The following is a 23,119-nucleotide window of genomic DNA, read 5'->3' on the forward strand; positions in this document are numbered from 1 at the left end:
AAAAAATCTTTTGGTACAAAATATTCCGTTAAAATCTCAGAAATTTCTAGTGGCTTTAGCATAAACCCTCAAAGTTACCTGTGGTCACCAGGATGAGAAATGTTGAGGGTTGATGGTGGGAGTGGAGAAAAAGGGATAGAAGATGACAGAAATGATCTGAGAAACACTAATTCAACTGAACCATTTGAAGTAAGTAATATTGTTACTGATTTTACATCACTGATTTGACTTTTGCAATTGAAATAAGTAATTGCATTACTTAAGTGTGATTGTGCACATCCATGGACTTAAAGCTTATCTGACAACCTATGGAGAGTTACAAATGACTTGTGATTAAGAGTCTTTTAAATTTATGTTCAATTTTTATTTTTTATAACATACAAATATCAATTTATAAAGGGGAAAACAGAAGGCTAGAGGGTGTTTGCTTGTTAAATCTTGATCCATCTAAATGTATTTCCTTTCACCAAACTATTTTTAATGTATTTCTTTAAAATCTATTTCCACATAACAAGAGTTATAAGACTTAGTACTAAGCTAAGAAATAGGAAAAGATAACATGATTTTCATAACTGATAAAAACTTCTCCTGTGCTCACTTCAGCAGCACATATACTAAAATTGGAATGGTTCAGAGAAGATTAACATGCCCTCTGCACGAGGATGACACACACACTCTTGAAGCATTAAAAAAAAATGTTCCTATGTTTCAAATCCAGGCAGCCTTTTCCACTTTCCCTGATGCCTAACACCATCTGACTTCAGAAAAGTTTTTCAATATTTCTCTGTGAGGGTAGATTTGGTTTTAAATAATGATTGCTTCAATGGGCAGGATCATGATCCTAAGCAGGTGGTGAGAAGCCCTGGTCCCTGGAACTCAGGCTGAACAGACAGATGCTTGGGTTCACCTCCTTATGTTCTGTATGGCGGAGCCATCACTGAAACTGGAGGGACAAGCCCACAATATTCATCTGTGGAGAAGAAGGAATTGCAAATAGCATAAGGATCTGGAACAAAATAAGTCCTAAATAAATGTCATATTATTGTCACCATATATTAATCCACATATTTTTGTTTATCTTTAGGCTTCCTTTTACAAAGCAAAACATTTTCTGGTCAGTTGACACTCACACGTGTGCGCGCGCGCGCGCGCGCGCGCGCGCGCACGCGCACACACACACACACACACACACACACACACGCACACTAATTTCCAACAAAAGTTTTCTCACCACCAAGTCAAATACCCTCCCCCCAATCCATGCCTCCTGCTGTGATGAGTCAGAAAAAGTCCGTCAGCCACCCAATGACTGAGCCCATGTTCCCAACTGAGAGAGAGTCTGGTGCTGCCCTACACTAGATTCCAAAAATATAGGACATGTTTAACTGATTTAAATCATCAGGGAACAAACTCAGAACATCTCATAACTTATTAGAATCTTTCCACCATCCTCTGGGAAGAGTGCTGCAGACTGGGCTCTTAGTATACATCCTGCCCTTAGCTGAGGGAATGGCAAATCCTATATTTTCTGTACAACTGCAGAGTAATCCTCCCCCAGTGTATGAAGAGGGTGGGAGGAAGGAGAAAGAGGAAAGAGTACTTTCCAATTTTAACTCACAGAATTATATAATGGATGGCCTCCATTAGCTAGCATTCATTTTTATGCCCTTAGATAAAGTCGCTGCTTCTAACTTTGCTGTTCTAACTATGGTCCCTCCCAGTGACTTGAAGAGTATATTTTCACTTCTGTAAAATAGGACCTTTATCACAGCATGAGGTTACTGGAAGGAGTACATGGGGGGAAAGAAACCTACATAGAGCAAATATAATAGATTAGCATATCCAATAAAAATAGATCCTTCTTGCCAAAACCGGTTTGGCTCAGTGGATAGAGCTTCAGCCTGTGGACTGAAAGGTCCTGAGTTTGGTTCTGGTCAAGGGCAACCGATCAAGGGCAGGTACTTTGGTTGCAGGCACATCTCCAAGTAGGAGGTGTGCAGGAGGCAGCTGATCGATGTTTCTAACTCTCTATCTCTCTCCCTTCTTTCTCTATAAAAAAAATCAATAAAATATATTTTTTAAAATAGATCCTCCTCCATTGGTATTTGTTCTATGACTATTAAAATGTGTGAATCATAAAAGCAAGTTTCCTTTTGTTTGTTTTTGTTTTATTTTGCTTCCCAATGATGAAAGTTCTGTCAAAGTGGTATATAACAAAAAATGATTCTACAGTTTCATAATTCTTTTTGACAAAGAAATATATGTTTCTTGAAAGTAATTAGCTTCTTCCCATAAACCTAAAGATTTTAACATGATTAAAAATGATTTTAGAAAACAATTTTCCTGCTTGTTATCTGGGAGCCTGTGAAATGCTATATTGAAAATGGTATATTTCTCTATTACAACACTACTTAACATTTATTCTATGAATAATCAAAGTATTCAAGTGTTGCACGATTTGTTTAATGATGGCGTCTCTTTGAAAACTGTCTGCAGCCGAAGCCGGTTTGGCTCAGTGGTAAAGCGTTGGTCTGGCCTGTGGACTGAAAGGTCCCAGGTTCGATTCTAGGCAAGGGCATGTACCTGGGTTGCAGGCACATCCCCAGTAGGGGGTGTGCAAGAGGCAGCTGGTCGATGTTTCTATATTCTATGTTTCTCTCTCGTCGACGTTCCTAACTCTCTATCTCTCTCCCTGTCTCTCTGTTAAAAATCAATAAAATAGATTTTTTAAAAAGAAAACTGTCTGCAACCTAAACTATTTTTTTAAAGAATCTGCCAAAATCATTAGGTGAACAACTCTCATTTGTATCTTTATTTTTATTAAAGATTGCACAAACTTGAACCAAGATGAAATACTGAATCCACCGTACATCATTCATTACAAAACAACATACATCATATTTGTACCCAACCAAATAAGAGATTCTCTTTAAAATTATACATTGCATACTCTTAAATGCATGCTTTAGATATTTTACATTTGTCATTAGTCTCTTATAAATAATTGCAACTTTACCAATTTGTACACCTGCTACCAATATATATTCAAAGCGCCAAGAAGTTTTTGCAGAACAGAGGAAATGGAAACAAGTGTACGGATGCCACACCTACCCAATTCTTACTACTCTTTTGCCTAGGCAGCGAAATGCTAATACACACACTTAAAACCTCGTTCCAAAGGGCACAGGAAAAAAAAACAATTTAAAAATACGCGGCAGTTAAAATCAGCGCCCTCGAGGGTGCAGTGACTTTCACTTTAGTAAAGTGACCAGGCGTCCCGCTTTTGGCGGGACAGTCCCGATTTTTAACGATTTGTTCCGCGTCCCGCGGCGTTTTTTTGTTGTTGTTGTTTGTTTGTTTGTTTGTTTTTAAAGTCCTGATTTTTGGAAAGAATCTTACTTTGATATGATCCTAAACTTCGAGAGCAATTGGCCTGGGCAGGGTCCAGAGGCCTGGAGCGCGCCAGGACCCAGCTCCCAAGGCTGCCCAGGGGGCCAGGTTTCTTGCAGCCACCTCTAAACCTCTGAAAAAAAGACTTTGTCAACCAGTTCCCGCTTCTCGCCATCAGGAGTTCTTCTCCCCCCCAGACTAGAACCCCCACTTCTCTCTGTCCACTATCCCAACACACACTTTTCCCGGGAGGGACCCTGGTTAGGAGACGCGCTCACCGCCACCCCCAGCCTCAGGGTCGCTCTGGTCGTCCGCGAAGCAGACGTCCACGTCGCTGTCGTTGTCGCTCTTGGGCTCGCCCGGGTCCAGGGGGTGGTAGTCCGGCTCGGCGCCCGGAGGGCCGTCGCCCGCCTTGGCGAGCAGGCCCTGGCCGGGGTGGCGGGACTTGACGTGGCGCTCCAGGTCGCGGCGGCGCACCAGCACCTTGCCGCAGAACTCGCAGCGGTAGGGCGTGTGGCCCTCGGCGTGCAGCCGGATGTGCTTGTTGAGGTTGCTGGGGTCGCCGAAGGGCCGCAGGCACACCTTGCACTTGAGCGGCTTGTAGCCCGTGTGCGTCCGCATGTGGATCTTGAGCCCGTACTTGCGCGAGTACAGCTTGCCGCAGTAGAGGCACAGGTGGCCCGCCTTGGGCTTGCCCGCGCCGCCGCCCCCGCCGCCGCCGCCCGCGGCCCCCGCGCCCCCCGACGCCACCACGGCGGGCGGCAGCGGCCCCGCGTCCAGGCGGCCGCGGCCTTTCCCGGCCGCCAGCTCGGAGAGCTGGTGCGTGTGCATGGCGATCTCCCGGTCGATGCTGGCCAGGGAGCCCAGCTCGGCGGGGCTCAGGGTAGCCGCGGCGGCCGCGGGCCCGCCGAAGTAGGAGAGGGACTCGGGGACCTTGAGCAGCCCGCCCAAGTGCAGTCTGAGCGGGTAGTAGGCGGCGGCGGCGGCGGCGGCCGGCGAGCCGTACAGGAGCTCCCCGTTGTAGACGGTGAAGGCGGGCATGACGGCGGCGGGCAGGTGGCTGCACTCACCCGCTGGGTAGGCTTTGAGCCCGCTCGCACCCAGGGCCGGCAGCGCGCAGCGATCTAGGTGCAAACCCGTCGGCGGGGGCAGCGGCGCGCACCGGGCTCCGGGCAGCGCGGCGGGCAGGGCTCGCTCCACGTGCTTGAAGGCGGACGCCTCCTCCTGGGGGCCCGGGATCAGAGGGATGCGCAGCGTCTCGGAACAGGGCAAACCGGGCGGGGGCGGCAGCAGCGGCGGGTCCCCCGCGAGCAGACACTTGGGGTGGTGGTGGTGGTGGTGGTGAGCGTGGTGATGGTGATGGTGATGGCCCAAACCTCCCGCCGCCGCCGCCGGGTTTTCCCTGCTTCCCGGGCGCCCTCCCGCGCGGCCCCCTCCCAGCAGACCCGCCCCGGGTTTGCCCCCGCCCTCCTCCCGGGAGGCGTCGCCGCCCAGCGCGGTGGCGGCTGCCGTCCTGGCCAAACTGGCGGGTCTGAAAGCCGAGCGCACGCCCGGGTAGAAGGCCAGGCCGCCGCCGCCCCCCGCTGGGGAGCCCCCCAGGATGCCCAGGAAGTGGCCTTGCCCCCGGGCGGCCCCGCTCGGGTCCAGGGCGCGGTCCGGGGGCTCCTTGCCCTTTTTGGACGGCCCCCACTTGGCGGGGGGCGGGGAGGTGGCCGGGAGCGCAGAGGTGGCCTCGCGCTTGATGCTCTCCCTGGCTCCGCAGGCCTGGATGGGCGCCGGCGCCTGCGGAGGGGGCCGCAGAGTGCCCGCCAGGGCGGCCCCGACGAAGTGGGGCACTGGGTGCTTAGGAGGGAGGCACAGGCCATCGGTGGCGGGGGCCGCGCCCTGGCGAGGAGCGTGCTCCGGGTGCAGGTAGGCGCGGCCCGCGCTGCTGCTGGGCACGCAGTGGAAACGCAGGTGCGCCTTCAGGCTGTTGGGGTATCTGAAAGTCCTCCAGCAATACCAGCAGATGTAGCGCTCCTCCCCTGGGCGAGAGAGAGTAGAAAAGCGACCCTGTGAGAGGCGAACAAGCAGGATAGAAAGCGCCAGCGCACCCAAGGCAAAACCCAGCATTATATGGGGGGGAAGCAGTATTCTGGATCCCCGGAAATAATTGAGTTCGGTAGCCTCCCTAGAGCAAGGTCCCCGAGAAACCCTAAATGGCCAACTTTGTCGTCATCTTCACCCTCTGGAACTACTTAGAGGCCAAGAGAGGTGATTTGGGCGTTTCCAACGAAGGCTTTCTCTGGAGGCCATCGGCCATCGGAGCAAATCTTCACTGGGAGAGCAGAGCCCGGGCAGACTGGCCAGGGAAGAGACAGAGCAGAGAGCAGCTGTTGCTTTAAATCAAGTGTTGAGGCTGTGCTGTGCCTGGGCCCATCTGTTGGCTTTTGCAAAATAGGTGGCGTATGTCAAGGAGTTTGGATAAACTAAACAAAGAACAATCTAATGGTCGTGAGCGCCTCATTACCAGGCGAGACAATATCCTGTATGTATGGGCCATATGTAATCATTCCTTTTCATAGAACAATGTCTTTTATGCCTACGGCCCACCCTCTGCACCCCCTCCCAGCCTTAAACACTTTGCCTGAGGTTTTCCTGGAGCGTGACCAACTGAAGGACCACATAGGGACTATGATTCACTATTCTTCTAAATTATTTGTATCTTTATTTCCTCTTTAACCCCACTTAATTTGATGGGAGAAAAGAAAAAGTCCCATGTCCTGATGTTCTAAAAACAGAAGGGTAATGTTGCATTATGTTGTCGGTTTTTTAATTAATTAATTCCTAGATAGCTACACAAATCCAAACTTAGTGAAGTCCTTTAATAAGTGCACAGTTGTCTACTAGGATCTGTCACATATTTTTTGTGTGTTTAATATTATGAACATTAGCTGTTTTATTTTATCGCAGGGCCTGTGAACACAATCAAGAGGTACATGTATGAAACAGATTCTGACCCCATGGTGGTAGTTAATATTCATTCAAAAAGGTCATGTTGCCTCTGTACAGCGAGCAATGATTTGCAATTGGATGTCTTTTTAAATGTTATTGGTAATAGCATTTATTGATCATACTGAAGGGAAGGATTGATGTGGAAAAGAAAGTTAGCTAAGCCACAAAGGAAGTATACAAAGTAAATGTCAGTCTCAATAAATGTAATGGAAGAGCTAAATTTTCCCTCCATGCAGTTAAGAAGCACAACTTTCTAAAACATTGCTACAAAATAGTAATGGGGGGTGGAATATAGATCTTCCTCCCTTCGTGCATTTTACTTCTGGCTTTGCCCAAAGCAAGTAGCACACACACACACACACACACACACACACACACACAGATAACTAAAGTGAAAATTCAAGTAAGAAGCAGTTTATTCCAGCTGAAGCCACAGGGAGAGCAGAAAGAAAAAGGGAGGGGGAGGATTTGATTTCAGATCCTATCCCAATTGGGTAGGACAAAGCCTTGGATAAGATTTTTTCAACATTTCTGTTACATTGTATTGAACAACCATGTAAAATAAATCTTGAAGGAAAGAGAGAAGAGACCTGGTTCTCTTGGTAGATATGCTGATTTAATCTTTTAAATAACTCCCTTCTCTTAAGTTGAGAATCTCCCTCTCCTCACCACTTTAATATATATATATATATATATATATATATATATATATATATATATATATATATATTACAGAGAGGAAGAGAGAGGGATAGAGAGTTAGAAACATCGATGAGAGAGAATCATCAATCAGCTGCCTCCTGCACAGCCCCTACCGGGGATTGCCCCAATCAAGGTACACGCCCTTGACCAGAATCAAACCTGGAACCTTTCAGTCCGCAGACCTACACTCTATCCACTGAGCCAAACCGGTTTTGGCTTCTCACCACTTTTTAAAAGAGTTTTCAGGGGATGCCCAGAATGACTCAGCACAATGCAAAGCCAAGTAAGCTTTGTTCCTAAAACAAAGGGTCAGTATTTTCTTTAATCTTACTAAGGAATTGAAATTCACTGGAATTAGTGAATATTGGACCAATAGCAGCCATCCCTACTTATTTCTTCCTCTTTTTAAGACATAAGCAAATGTATGTTTTCAGTTCCAATATATTTCTTTTTCAGTTGATCCTAACCAACTGATATATGTTCTCTGGACTCTGAAATCCAACCTATGCCAAAAGTATCTAACATACTTCAGATACTTCTGCTCTCTCCTGTGTGACCTCTCCTGCTCTCCTTTATGTAACCCTAAGGTTGTCAAGATTTCATGCATCTCAAAAAAAAAAAAAACACTTTCAAGCATCTCAAAGGTGGGAAGTCAGGATTCAAAATAACCCATACATTCGCCCAAAGGAACATGGTGTCTATTTTGGCATCTGTTACTATATGACATTTGTAGCTCTATTTGGCTGAAATGAAAGCATGAGGGCCAACACTCAAACAAGTTGCCTTTATCCTATTTTAGGGTTCCGGAGGAGGGCTGTTTTGTGCAAAAATGCATGGCTGGCCTCTAGAGGCCAGTAGCCCTCAGAATTGGTTTGTAGTTCCGGATTTTTAAGTTCTCCACTATAGGGCTCTGGTCATGTTTCTCTTTCACAAGAAGAATTTGACAAGAGAATTTAATATAATCTGATGCAAGTAACAAACTACTTGAGGATAATTTTTATGAACACTGTACATACAAATTTACCCACAAAAAAATCAATAAATTAATTTACAGAAGACAGAGATACACTGAAGTGAAGCAATTCATTGTTTGAATGAACTTATTCTGCCTTGTTGATGAAGTGTTTCTTAATTCCCACATTCAGATTCCTTTCTTTAACCCTATTTATGAAAATATGAGACTGAACAAACAGTTCAGGAGGAAAGCATGCTAAAATATTTCAAAGCATGTATCATGTTGACTTTAAATATTAACTGAGTCTTCAGGGAAAATTACAGATAAACAATTGGAAAAAAAAAAAAGTCATGGAAACATTAAAAGGGAGTTTTTGGATCTTAACTTAACACCTCCCAGCTTTTTCCACAGGAAGTGTTCTTCAGTGTTTGGGGAAAGTTTTGAAATGTTTTCTCTTTAGTTACTGCACCTTAATTTGCATAAAATCCACTCTTGGCTTTGGAAGGGATCAAATAAATCTGAGAAGAAACTGGGATACATCCCAAATTCGATTTAAGTAGGGAGAGGAAAGTGCATAAATACCATTTAAATGGAAGAGCCTCAGTACTTGCCAACTGACCAGCTGTAAGTACCGTAATGCTTCTAAAATGCTGCAGAAATACATTATTCTCCTTCTAACCTGCGGAGAAGAGATGCCTTCCACCTTCTAAAAGCATTCTAGGTTTGTGCTTTCTGGAGCACATGATGTGATCACCCTAAAAATATGTCACAGGTTCTTTATTGATTCTTTTTATTTGTTTGTTTAACCCTTTCTCAAGGATATGTTTCCATTGATTTTTAGAGAGAGTGGAAGGAAGGTGGAGAGAGAAATATCAATGTGAGACACATGGATTGGTTGCCTTCCGCATGCGCCCAGCCAGGGCCAGGGACTGAGCCTGCAACCAAGGTACCTGTGCTCTTTATCAGAATTGAAGCTGGGACCCTACAGTCTGAGGGTGGATAATCTATCTGCTGAGCCAAACCAATTGGGGCTACTGGTTCTTAATTGAGTAAATAATTGTCTATTTGGATATGCAATAGGAGCGATGATGCCCATGAAGTTCATAATTTACACAAAGCAAGAGAAAGGCTTTTCAAGTCTGGGGAGGGCTCCCAAAGACCGGGTAGGGGTGGACTCTTGTCCACCCGGTCTGTCCTAAAGGCCCTCTCAGAGGCATACCATTCTCAGGCCCTCTCAGAGGCATACCTTTCTCGTCGTGTGTCGGAGTTGCAATTGTAGGGATGTCAAACCACTGAGCCAAAGAGTTGGAATACCACACAGTCAGCTCCTCCCCTGGCTGGACATCTCTCAGCGCTCGGTAGAAGATCTGGGATGCAAGGAACAGGACAGCTTGCTGTCATTTCCTAGGTAATTGGTCAAAAACACAACTGGCAGGAAAGGTTTGAATCCCGGTTCAGACCCTGTGTGACCTTGGAAAAACTATAGGACCTCTCTGAATCTCACTTCCCTCATTCCTCAATCGGGGAAAATGATAGTATCTACCTGGGACTGTTAAATGAAAGTTGGAGCTAAAGCGCTTTGCTCCTAACATTGGTGGCGGTCAGGTAGATGGAATTGGCAGTGGGAAGCCCACAGTACCTGTCCTCCGGGTAAGTCTGCAATAGCTTCCAGAGTCTGTTCCTGGGGGTTCCTGGCTGCCCGGATTAACCCTATCCACTCCAGAGGGGAGCCCCCCGATTCGTCCACCAGCTCCCCTCTCACCATGCGCACCTGCAACACAAGCAGTGGTGGTTCTTCCCGCGCCACAGCCAGGCCCACAGCCCAGAAGGCAAGTTCCCCGCCCACCCTGTTCTGGAACATGGTTGTGTTCCCTTTGGCCAGATCGCTGTGGGCTGCTGGGAGGAGGGTAATGACTTAGGACCTTTGCTTGGGAGGGGGAGAGAGAGGGGAGGCTGTCTAGGATAACAGCCCCCTCCTCTCGCCCACCTTGGCCACACTAGGGGTGAACACATCCTCTTCGGAGCGCCTGGGCGCGTTTTTATACCAAGACACCCCCACCCCCACGCTAGCTCTTCCTCCCATAGTTCTGAGAGCAGCCCAATGATCAGGGGAGTGATGTTTGGGAGTCCGTGTCCCCCAGCCCCTCTCAACCCAGCCCACCCCTATCCCCCCTGCACTGCACAGAGGTGCGGGCGACCCAAGCAGCGAAAATGTTTGCACAGAGAGGCTAACCATTTACAAGCAATTAAAGCGCATTTAAAGGCGTAGTGCTTGGCAAACCCGGCTTTGGACCACGGAGGAGAGGACGCCCGGGTGAGCAGCCGGAGGCGCGTCCTGCTGGCTGAGCACCTGAGAGATTTCTTACAGGGAAGCTCCAGGCAGCGGCCAGCCAGCGCTAGGGTCCTGGCCCACCTCCTCCCCACCCCACACACCCCCACCGCCACCACCTTCATTTCCTGGGGGTTGTTCTCAGAACTATGCTGCCTGGAGCGCCTAGGGGCGGGCAGGGGCCTCCAAAACCCCTCTCTGGTCAGCTTTTGCCATGTTCAAGGGGAGTGAAAGCTGGCGGGTTCGCCTTGACACCTCCCGTTGTGACCCTGGGCTCTCAGAGTCCCTCGTTCAAGCTAACACTCCATCCATTACCCCAACCCCACAAGCAGGCATCCGAGGAAAGAGAAATGTGGGGAGGGTCTGGGAACTGAGAGTTTCCGAAGGATCATTTTTTTTTCGGAGATGAGATTAAATTATGCTAAGGTCAATTTAAGCCTCAAATAAGCATATTGAAGGAAAGAGGTAACCAAAATCCACAACGCCCTGAGCGTTGTAAAGAGGGAGAAAAATCTGCGGAAAGAGGCCAGGGACATCCGCGCCCCTGCTGAGACCCCAAGGCTGCGGAGAACCACGGGTTCCGAGTGGTCCCCACGGGCACGCAAAAAGCCCCTTGCCCCCCCACCCGGGGCTGTCTCCTCTGAGCCAGATCCTCTTCCTTCAGCCCGGCCCACGTTCAGCTCCCAGTGACTGCGACTTTCGGGCAGTCATCGGAGTGCCCTTCCACCTGGCAGAGTTCGCAGGTAACGAGCTCTCCAACACCCCTTTCCCATCTACCCGCTTCCGAGGCCGGGGCAAAGGGAGGCGAAGGACAAGGACAAGGGTCCAAGGTCAGAATGGCTAATACCTTTTTCTTGGGCCCGGGCTCCCTGCGGTCGGACAGGTACTTGCCCAGCTTGAAAGTTCCCGGCACCGGCCCCAGGCGCAGGCCGGCGGGGATGCAGCAGTCAGCGCTCACGCTGGCGGCGGGGGCGCGGGCCGCTCCGAGCATCGTTGCTCCGGGTCCTCCTCGGGGCTCGGGTGACAGAGCCCGAGTGGCGCGCCAGCCGGGGAGCAGCGCCCCGACGTGCGTCCTCCGCCCCCGAGTGACGCTGCGGGGCCCGCGCCGCGCCTTCGCCTTTTCAATCGGGGCGGGCGCCTTTGGGCTCAGAGGAGTTTGGTGAGAGAGTTGCGCGGCGGAGCAGCTGCGGAGTCCCCACCCGAGAGGGTCACATGGAGCGGTTCCCTCAGCCCCCTGCATAATCGAGCCCTCTGAATGGCTGGCGCACAATGGTCCCGGCGACCTTCCCATTCCTAAAAACCCAATTTGTCAAGGGCGAAGAAAAGGCGCTGGTGAATCAAAGGTCCGGCGGGACCATTAATCCTCAGCATGGGGCATTGTCCCCGAGACAGTTACGATATTTTAAGTGACAAATCCACTGTATAATTTCTCCATAAATTTTGCTTCCTTGTATTGTGCGGCCGACAAACCAGTTTTGGGAAATAAGTGACTACTTTAAGTCTACTTGGCTGATTCCTTTGAGCCCTGGACTACTTCAAAGATTCTTCATTCTCTCCCCTTGGCTTTATTGTAAAGGGGATTAAACAAAGAGATGGGGACTGTTTGGAGGACTTGTTAACTTCTATTGATTTCTGGCGTGTGCCATACAGAAATTAGGCAGGTACTTGATGGGAAAACACCAGAAAATACCTACACTTTTTAAATAACGGCCATATTACCATTTCAGGGGGTTGGGTTCAGGCCAGTCATCTGTTTAGAACAGCTTTATGTTCCCTCTGTCCAGTTTCGCCCCCAAAGGTGAAGCGTTTGCAGCAGTTTGGGGAGACGGGTCAGCTGTGCATCATTGCTCTGGGTATGGGGCCTGCACTCCTCCAGAGAATGGGAAGCAGCCGCAAGGACACAGCTTTGCATGGTATCCCCATAAGCTGACAGCATCCGCTTCTGCCCGCTGTGTGTGTTTTAATCATGCCCCCACACTACACACACATACACACACACACACACACAGGCCAAACAACTGCATCAAATCCTGGTTTGCTTTTAAGTTTAAAACGGGAGAAGTCCTTGGATCTAACTTCCTAAGAACCAAAAAACCAAAGTTTTCTTTAAAAAAAAAAAATCAACAACAATAACCTCTATCAAAGGTGGGAGGGGAGGGGTTGAGGTGAGTGTTAGAAACCCCCGCCTTTAGACCAGTGTATGACTTGGAGAACAGGTACTTCGGAGTTAAATCGGAGCGCTCCTGGTTTTCTCTTAGGAAAGACTCCGATTGGTGTGGGGACATTTGTTTTCCTAAGATATAGCCAAGGAATCTAGTTCATCAGCTCTGCTCCACCTGCCATGCTTTGCTAATCCCTGGCACATCTCCCCAAATCCTATGGACTTCTGCGCCTGACGCAGAATTCCAGGCGAGGCCAGAGGGCTCTGGGTGTCTGGCTGGTACAGTTGGCCTCAACCACTGTCCGAATGGGAGGAGGACTCCCAGCAGCCCCACACGGATTCCCCATGGGCTCTCCCCCTGCCCAAGGAAGGTGTCCTACTCCAGCTGCTGACCGCCTGGCTGACTATCGACGGTGGCAGGACGAGAGGTGGCGACACCTGTACCTCCGCAGTTTGCCCCACGAGGCCCTCAGAGAAGCTCCGAGTGAGGCCCGAGGTCACAGTACTGGACACGGTCCTGAGACTGGGGTCATTAAGTCTGTGCTCTGTCACTCAGGACACAGCCTCAGTCTCCTAATCCTTAAAATGGGAATGATGATGAACCACTAGGCTGCCACCCACTCAGCTTGTGAAGGTCAATAGCCATGATGGGTAGAGTGAATGGGTTTGGGACGCTCCAAAACGTGTGGTTTGCTTAATGGGGGAATCCAGGCCAGGTCTACGGGACACAGGTCTACGGGAGTTAGCCTCAGGTGCTAACTCCAAGGTATGTGTACACCCAGCTGCTGGGGCAGAGCAGAGAGCCGCTGGCGGGCCTCTGACCCTGCGGCCACACCCTGCCCAGACGAGCTGGTTTGTCCTTGGACCTCCCCAAATGCCCCTCTGCCAGCCGCCAAGGCTGCTTGGGCAGAGAGGAAAGGAGGGAGCCTTTGATCCTGGGGCCCATGAATGGCAAAAGCCTGGGGAGGGGAGGAGGAGAGGAAACCGCTCAGCAGAGTGGAGGCCAATAAATTTAAGCCATGAACATGTCCCTCTAACCTCTGGCCTGGCGACTCCGGGATGACACCCAGTTTAAATTACCAGCTCCGTGAGCGGGAAAGGGGCGAGCGCGGGGCCTGGGTCCCCGGCTCCTCCCTGGACCTCCTTAATGAGTGAAAAAGCGTGAACGACACGCGAACAATTTTATCAATAGGACCATGTAAAGGCCGACTGTGAGGAAAGTTATTTATTAATATGGCCGATTGTGGCTGGTTCCCAGCCCCGCGAGAAGAAAGGGACTGCGTCAGAGGCATTCACACCAGCTCGCCCAGGCCTCTTCTGTCCTGTGGCTCCGCGTTGAAGTTCCCCAAGTGAAATAAATTGTCCACAAAGGAGGAAAGGAACACATTTTCTTTTATTTCTCCTCCCCTAAAAAAGCAAGGGGTGAAACCAATCTAATGTGCCCAGTGGAGCAAGATGGGCCGTTGAAAGGCTGGGTGTTAAAAAGTAAAGGCGGGCTGTGCAGCAAATGGGATGGAAAATTAAATGAAATTAAATAGCTTGAACGGCCGTATTGTCCGTTATTAAAAAGACACATTAATTACATGGTCTCCGCCTTATTCAGAGACAATGTTGAGACTCAATCAAAACATTCCACTCGGCTTTTTTTTTTTTATGGACTTAAAAATGGGCGTCCAGAGCCCCCGTTAAAGCGAAATCCCTTCTGCACCGACCTGCGGGAAGAAGCGGTTTGGAGGGGGAAGGGGGGAAGGTCGCCCAGCTCTGCCCACCGCGGGACGACGCAGGCAAGACCCGCGTCCCGGAACCGGCGGCCCCGGTGCGGCGGATCCTCCGCGCAGCAGCCCGCGGAGGGGCGCCTCTCGGAGCCGCCTCCCGCCGCCGGCCGGGCTGCGTGCAAGCGCCGGGCTCCCTGCAGCCCGCCCGGCACACGTGTGACCTCCCGGGATTCCGCCTCGAGGAAATTCGGGGCTGCGATCAGCCGCTTCTTTCGGATCACCTTTCGCCAGGGCTGCGGGCCCCGGGGACGCAAAGCTCTGGAGCCTCAGGTGGGGACCAGGGGGTGGCCCTAGGGCTCAGAGTCCAAAAAAAACCCTCTCCGTCTCTCACCTCCCCGCCCCGACTCTGGCGGTGCGCAGACGCCGCACCCGGAGTTGGAGGTGTTTGGAGTCTGGGACTACAGGCAAAGCCCGGAGGAGAGGATGGAGGGTGGAGGGGGGGGGGGGGGCGAGAAACGGGAGGGGAGGGAGGGGAGGGGCTGGAGACGCGCAGGAAGGAGTTGGGGTCTGCGATGGCCCGGGCCGCATCTCCCACCCGCCACCCCCATCCCCGCCGGGGTGTCCGCGCCCGCGGGGCCGCCGGGTCAGCGCGGACCAGCTGCGCGGCCCCGGAGGCGCGGGTGGGACATTAAGGCCGGGCCTGAAAGGGCGGCGGCTCCGGGCGGCTCTGGGAACGCCACCAGATGACAGACACGCCGGCAGCGGGGCCGTGTTCCCCGGTAATGGCGGGGCCGGTGGGTGCACCGCGGCCGGGAGGTTCCGATCGCGCCTCCGGGACTCAGCCCAGCGGCGTCTGGTGGGTTTTATGGTGCCTTTTTGGTGTGTGTGTGTGTGTGTGTGTGTGTGTGTGTGTGTGTGTGTGTGTTTATAAGTCCTTCATTGGGAGCGGCTCGGCAAATATATTCAGAGTTCCTCTCAAGTTGCCTTTTAACCGGAGTTCCCCAACTTACTTCTTGGTTCTTTTCGGTTGACGTGCTGCAAAGAAAAGTCAGCGAGCGTGTTGCTGAATGGCAATGTCTGGGGCACTCCACATTGAGCGCCGCCGCCGAAGGAGCCCGCGCTCAATTCGATTTTCCTTGCTGCTGGGCACATTTAGGAGCGCCTCTGTTTGTGAAGTTCATTTCTAGGCAAATGTATTCAAGAGCCGATGGGAATGAATAGGACCGTGTGTCAGCCGCCCCTAATTGGGATTAAAGCACTTAGGAGCATATGCAGAGAGTGACAGAAATTCTCAGGTTGCATTGTGTGCAGGCTTCCACCCGCTTTGGACACTCCTCCTTCCAAGGGAGATTTATAAAGCGCGCCGGGAGAAACTGAGGAAAGAAAGGCGAAACGGAAAAGAGCCAGGCTAATGGCTCGCGGTGGGGCCCGCGGTTCAGCAAGTGGTGGTGACAGCTCCAGAGAAAGGATGCTGGGGGATAATTGAACGCGGGCGGGGGGAGCGGGCCTGAACTCTTTAATCAGAAAGGCGGGGAGTTAAAAGGCGAAATAAAGATGTTCTTGAGATTCCCAGACGGTTTTTTTCCCTTCCCCTTGAAGAGCTTGGCTTTTCTTTCTTCTTTATCTCTGCCTCCCACCCCCTCCCCCCAAGAATGTACCCTCTCTTGGGGCAATAATAAGAACAATTTGGTATTTGAATTGGGCGGGCGGGGGGGGGGGGGGGGGGAGGGACGGAAAGAGGGGGAAGTCAAAAGAAACAAAAGTATCTTCTTTTGTATGTTAAAGAGAACTTCACAACCACTAAGTCAATGAAAATATTTCCTGCTTTGTGTTTGTGTGTGTGTAGAATATATATATATATACTCTATGTTAAAACAGGAGCATAGGATAAATATTTGTACACATTCAAACTGTTTATGTGGATATATAGTCTCTTGTAAATCTTCACCCTGGAATGACAGGTAAAGGTGCCAAGGCCTTTTAAAAGCTAAAAAAAAAAAAATAATAAAAATCCGCCAAAACCGGTTTGGCTCAGTGGTTTGGCCTGGGGACTGAAGGGTTCCCCGTTCAATTCCTATTAAGGGCATGTACCTTGGTTGAGGGCACATCTCCAGTAGGGGGTGTGCAAGAGGCAGCTGATCAATGATTCTCTCTCATCGATGTTTCTAACTCTCTATCCCTCTCTCTTCCTCTCTGTAAAAAATCAATAAAATATTTTTTTTTTTAAAAAGCTAAAAAAAAAAAAAATCAGCCAAAGCTGGTTTGGCTCAGTGGATAGAGCATCAGCCTGTGGACTCTAGGGTCCCAGGTTCGATTCTAGTCAAGGGCATGTACCTTGGTTGCCCGCACATCTCCAGGGGGGGCGGGGGGTATGCAGGAGGCGGCTGATCAATGTTTCTCTCTCATTGATGTTTCTAGCTCTCTATCCCTCTCCCTTCCTCTCTGTAAAAAAAATCAATAAATAAAATATATATATTTTTTTAAAGCTGAAAAATCAGCCTGGAGCTGAGGCTGGGACGGTTGTCTAAGCAGAGGGCAGTGATGGCCTCTTTTAGCCCCTGAGGAGCAGAGAAACCAGAAATGACATATGAACACTGAACAAAAGAATAGTGAGGGGAGAACAGATAGTTCCGAAATTATCTGGACCTCCTTTTTTGTTTCTTAATTTCTTCAAATCCACCTGTAAACAGGCTTCTTGGGGAATAGGAGGCATGAGTCAAACATTTTTTTCTATCTTTTAATTCCTCACCAGACCTAAAACCCCACTTCCTCCCCAGGCTGGCACAAATCATGGAGAAAGGATTTGTAAATCTGTTTTCAGAAGGCACAGAATTTTCCTTTAACCCATGACCCATTTTCAACTCTTCAGAAAGAGGTGCATAACTGGAGGAAGCTGTCCTGGCAGATACCTTTCCAACCCCAGGTCATTATGATAGCAATAGGGGGAAAATAATAAAAATATTTAGCTTATGTCACAACTAAAAACTGAATTCAGAATTATAACCAGCATGTCTGAGTAACAATTAGTAAGTTCACTAGTAGGATTTTTGTATACTCCTCGAATGTCACCACTATTTATGTTTGTCTGTGGTTGTTTTTGTGTGTGTGTGTGTGTGTGTGTGTGTGTGTGTGTGTGTGTTTTGTTTTGGGGGTTTTTTGGTGTGTGTGTGTGTGTGTGTGTGTGTGTGTGTGTGTGTGTGTGTTTTAATTGATTTCAGAGAGGAAGGGAGAGGGAAAGAGAGATAAAAACATTAATGATGAGAGAGAATCCTTGATCTGCTGCCTCCTGCTGGGAACCGAGCCCACAACCTGGGCATGTGCCCTTGACCAGAATGGAACCTGGGACCCTTCAATCTGCAGGCCTATGCTCTATCCACTGAACAACTGCTACAGCTCTGTTTGCCTGTTTTAAAATGCAATGCCATCACTCATGTCCATGACCAAATGACAATACATTTCAGGTTCCTGAAAGCATGCTTGAATTTTATGTATCCTTCATTTTACACTAGGGATTCTGGTTCAGGTAACATTTCAAATATATACATAATTACAACATAAAAATGAGGTAAAGTTAAAAAGATGAATCTTTATGCACATACACTAAAGCATTCTTGTTTGCTAAACAGCTTTGTTGAGATATAATTCTCATAAGTATACAAATCAGTGTTTGAGTTGTTTGTCTTTTTATTTTTGGCCTTGCATAGATTTTTTAAATAAACATTTAAATGCCAGATACAAAACAGCCTGTTAGGTTTAACCATCATAACAACACTATATGGTAGATTTCAGCGTTTATTTTTTTACCAATGAGAAAAGTTCAGAGAGGTTAAGAAGCTTGCTTAGGGTCACACAGTAAATAATACAAAGCAGAATTCCTCCCACATCCTTCTGAGTTTAAAGCCTACGCTATTTTGACTTGGCCACACATCCAAAAGGTTGACTTCACATATCTGCTCTTCGCCATGATGATTATTAAGTTGTCATGAGATATTCTAGTGGTTGAGAGAGCAGACTCAAGAGTCAGATTGACTGAATTCAAGTATGTCTCTGCTACTTACTAACCATGAGTTAGGATAACTTTCTATCCTTCAGTTTCTTCATCTGCAAAATATGAGTAATAATATCTACCTCTCAGGGTTGTTAAGAGGATTTTAAAGATGTTGATGTAAAGTGCTTAGCATAGCACTCAGAAATATTGGTTATTCATATTTTTATAATGATATCTATGCTTACTATTTGGTAGGCCCTATGACAAGCTTCTGTACTGTTAGACTGGATGGTGTACATGATACATTAAATAGAACAGGACTTCTGACACCAGGGGCCACTTAGGCAGTCACATAAGACAATCATGTGTACTTCAGGGCAACAAATAGTTGATCAGGGAAAGCCTCCTTACTTTATAGACATATTTCAGCTAATAAATGAAGAAGTTTGAAAATTCAAATATTAATGTTTTGCAACCCTTAGCAAAACAATAGATGAAGAAAATGATCATCAATGATGGCTAGCATAACATTGAGCAAGCCATTTACATACAGGGATGGGCAAAAATAGGTCTACAGTTGGGCAAGAGAGATCTAAGGCAGGCAGTGTGTGTGTATACACTGTCAATATTTCATTGAAATACATGAAAAAATATATATTCTTTTGTTCTGTGTTTTTTTTAATATATTTTGTTGATTTTTTTTTTTTCAGGGAGAAAGGGAGAGAGATGGAGAATTAGAAACATCCATCAGCTGCCTTCTGCACACCCCCTACTGGGGATGTGCCTGCAACCAAGGTGCATGCCCTTGACCAGAATCGAACCTTAAGTCCACAGGCCGATGCTCTATCCACTGAGCCAGACTGTTTAGGACTGTTCTGTGATCTTTTAAGAAATTATACGCAGAATGAGCCAGAGAAGATGTGCTGAGTTGCAGAGTCTATAATCTAAATGGCCATCTGGAATCCTCACAGCTACAGTGGTGCCCCACTAGGCCTAAGGAACCACAGGCAGTGTCCAAAGCAGTACCAGGCAGTTTTGAGAACAGTGGCTTTATAATACAGCTTGATATTGCGATCCCTCCTACTTTGCTCTTCTTTCTCAGGATTGCTGCAGCTATTCTGGATTTTTTTGTTTGTTTGTTTGTTTGTTTTTTTATTCCAGATGAATTTTTGGAGAGTTAATTCTAGGTCTGTGAAATATACCATCGATATTTTAATGAGGAATGCATTGAATGACTTGAACTCTTATTTTTACATTTAGCTCAGTCATAGCTTAGAGAAGTTGTATAGTATTCACAAAATAATGGCGCTTTGATTTTCACAATTCTTCCAGTGATTTTTCTTGTTTCTTCAATGGTTAGTCTCGTGTGGTAAACTGTTAACATAATCATCCCCAGTGAATCAAATGTTCTAATATCTATGTTCTTGTGTGATGTCCTCTCACAAAGACCCTGGGCTTAGCCATGTGACTCGCTCTGCTCAATGGGACATCAGCAAATACTGGTGCTGTGACACCGGCAGAAACTTGATAAATATTTGCACATTGGGGCTTTCCTTTTAATACACCGTTGATTACTGTGTGGATATGATTTAGGAGAGAGAGAGAGAGAGAGAGAGAGAGAGAGAGAGAGAGAGAGAGACCCAGCCCCCAGCTGCCCACCAAATGATTACAGCCACTTGAATTAGCCTAAGTCAGTGGTCAGCAAACTGTGGCTCTCAAATCACTGTCATATTCTACTCTTTACCTCTTTGCACACAATATGCCACAATTGCCTAATCCTCACAGCTTCCAATTACATGGTAACATTTAGTCTAGCAGTGGTTGGCAAATTCATTAGTCAACAGAGCGGCAAACCATGGCTCAAGAGCCGCATGTGGCTCGAGAGCCGCAGTTTGCCGACCACTGGCCTAAGTGACACCAGCAATTTTGGACTACAAAATTCCAGTCCAAATTGCAGAATCATGAGTAAATAGTTGTTCTATGCCACTAAATTTCCAGGTGGTTAGCTATTCAGTATCAATAAGAGATATATTTCCTATAAGTGAGTGCAATTAAATAAATGGGAGATTGCCTTAATTCAAATGATCAGCTGTAGAATTATGAGAGGGCAACCTATTTAGAAAAGAAATGGCCAACAAAATGGAGATTTTGATTGGTCACAAGCATAGAAAAAACCACTAAGATGTTAAGCCAACAGCCATTGTCCTCACTTCTTTCTTTAAAATATATTTTTATTGATTTCAAAGAGAAAGAGAAGGGGAGAGAGAGAACTATCAATGAAGAGAAAGTCATTGATTGGCTGCCTCCTGTATACCTCACACAAGGAATAGAGCCCACAACCCAGGCATGTGCCCAGATCAAACCATGACCTCCTAGCTCACAGGTTGACACTCAACCACTGAGCCACATGGCCGGGCCCCACTTCTTTTTTGCCAACAGAACCCTGAGTTTATCCTATATAATAAAAGCCTAATATGCTAAGTGTCCGACCATTCATTTGACCATTCAACAAGTTGCTTTGACACACACTGATCACCAGTAGGAAGACTCTCTGACTGGTAAATTAGCTTGCTGCTGGGGTCTGACCATTCCTGACTAGGCAAAAAAGGCCAGGCACACCCTGGAGCCCTTCCTCAGTCCCTCCCCAACCTCAATCATGCACCAGTGGGGTCCCTTGGCCTGACTTGTGCCCTCTCACAATCCGGGACTCCTCAGGGGATGTCGGAGAGCTGGTTTCAGCCCGATTCCCACAGGTTAAGTTGAGGGGCCCCACTGGTGCACAAATCCATTCACTAGGACTCTAGTTTATGTATAAAATTGGTCAAGGGCTTTAGGAATGCTAAGTCCCTCCAACTCCCAGGAAGTGAATCTTCATTCAATCATGGCAGTTCCTTTCCTCTTACTTGTGAATGGTTGATCAATGGACATGTGAGACAATTCTGGCCAAAAAGACATGAGGAAAAGTATTCTGGAGATACATGAGAAAGGTTTATCCTGGTCTTAAAAAAGTAGTGTCCGAAAGGAAAGAGTCTCCATTACTTCTCTTTGAATATTGTATGAAGATGAGATTCATAGGGTAATAGCAATCAATCATGAAAGAACAAACATAAGGGCAGAAATTAACATAATAAGGAGGCTACAGACTTGTCATTGTGAGCCACTGAGTTACCCAACCTTAGAGCAGTTCTGCCTTTAGATAATTAAGTAATGTCTGAGATGATAAGTGATATGAAAAAGAATAAAACAAGGTAAATGGTGAAAGACTGATGGAGAAGGGTACTATTTTGTATAAATGGCTAGAAAGTTCTCTGTGATAAAATGATGTTTGATACTCAATGGAAGTAAGGGGCTTCGGAAGGCTGAGTAAGATATCTGGAGGAGGTGCAAAGGCCTGAAGTAGAAGTGTGCCTAGTAAATTCCAGGTATAACAAGAAGGCCAGTGTGACTGGAACAGAGTATGTGAGGGGAAGAGTGGTAGGAGAGGAGAGGAGAGGAGAGAGAAATAATAGGGCCTATTTATGAAGGGCCCTTTGAATCATCTTAAAGACTGGATTTTATTCTGGTGATATGGGCAATCATCACAGGGCTTCTTTGAACAGGGGTGGAACACAGTTGGAATTTTACTTTAGAAGGATCCTACTGACTGCTAAAGGGGACAAAGGTGGAAGCAGAGACTAACTAGGAGACTATAATAGTGGAGAGATTATGGTGGCTTGGACCAAGGTGGTAGTTGGATAAAAAGAGCAAACTTCTAGAGATGTTTCTAAGGCAGAGCCACCAAGATTTCCTGATGGTTTGGGCTGGGATGTCAAAAGAGGAATCAGGGGTGAATACTAGATTTTTGGCATAAGAAAATTGTTAGTGTGGATTTGTCATTTACTAAGATGAAAAGAACTGAAGGAGCAGCAAACTTGAAGAGAAACATAAGTCTGTATTAAATTTGAGATATCTATTAGCATTCAAATAGTTGAGGAAGCTGGAATGTATATATTTAGAATTTAGTAGAGATAGAAATTGGGCAACCTATTTAGAAAAGAAATGGCCAAAGTCATGATAATGGCCTTGGCAGGTTTCACTCAGTAGTTAGAACATTGGCCTGCATGCAGATAGAAGGCCAACATTCTAACCAATGTTCTCTCTCTCCCACCCTCTTCTATTCTCTCTAAAAAATCACTGTGGAAATAAAAATATATGTCCTTGTTAAGGATATATAAATAAATAAATAAAAGTATATTCTTAACTAAGTCATGATAAAAACAGTCCTTTTATTAAAGGACTGTTTTTCATTGAGAGATGAAAACCCCAAGGACTGAGTCCTGGAGCACTTCAATATTTAGAAGTCAGAGAGGTGAGGAGGAGCTGGCTGGCAGAGAAGACAGCAGGGGCAACCTGTGAAGTAGAACTAAAGAAATTGCATCCTTGAAGTCAAGTGAGGTTTCTTCCTAAAAGAATGCTCATCTCTGACAAGTGCTGCTGAGAAGACAAGTAAGATAAGGTTTTAGGAGTTGACCATTAGATGTGGTGGCCACATGGCAGACATGGCAGTCAATGCTGACTTCACCAGAAGTTTCCATCAGATGGATGGGGTGAAAATCTGAAAGGAGCTGGGTTCAAAGGAGAATGAGAAAAGAGGAAGTGGGGACAGTGACTATAAGCTATTTTTTAAATGAGTTTTTATATAAATGGAACTAGAGAAATAGGGTATTAAATGGAGGAAGAAATGGGATCAAGAAGTTCTTGGGCCAAAACCGGTTTGGCTCAGTGGATAGAGAGTTGGTCTGTGGACTGAAAGGTCTCAGGTTCGATTCCGGTCAAGGGCATGTACATTGGTTGTGGGCACATACCTGGTGTGGGGTGTGCAGGAGGCAGCTGGTTGATGTCTCTC

At 47.4% G+C, this 23,119-nt stretch overlaps 1 protein-coding gene and 1 non-coding gene across 2 annotated transcripts; one reads left to right on the forward strand and one right to left on the reverse strand.

Annotated features, from left to right (window-relative positions):
* Positions 1 to 590: 590 nt before the first annotated feature.
* On the forward strand, positions 591 to 697 carry LOC118706290. The gene has a single exon (XR_004983993.1). It is a non-coding gene; the product is annotated as a U6 spliceosomal RNA (small nuclear RNA).
* A 2,954-nt stretch (positions 698 to 3,651) lies between these two features.
* On the reverse strand, positions 3,652 to 11,361 carry PRDM13 (PR/SET domain 13). The gene is made up of 4 exons (XM_036414423.1): positions 11,218 to 11,361; positions 9,681 to 9,812; positions 9,288 to 9,408; positions 3,652 to 5,414 (listed from the first exon to the last, which is right to left on the reverse strand). Exons 1-4 carry the CDS (start codon positions 11,359 to 11,361, stop codon positions 3,652 to 3,654), a joined length of 2,160 nt encoding a protein of 719 aa, XP_036270316.1.
* Positions 11,362 to 23,119: the final 11,758 nt, after the last annotated feature.

Source organism: Pipistrellus kuhlii, unplaced genomic scaffold (genome assembly GCF_014108245.1).
Source record: "Pipistrellus kuhlii isolate mPipKuh1 unplaced genomic scaffold, mPipKuh1.p scaffold_m20_p_5, whole genome shotgun sequence".
NCBI lineage: Eukaryota > Metazoa > Chordata > Mammalia > Chiroptera > Vespertilionidae > Pipistrellus > Pipistrellus kuhlii.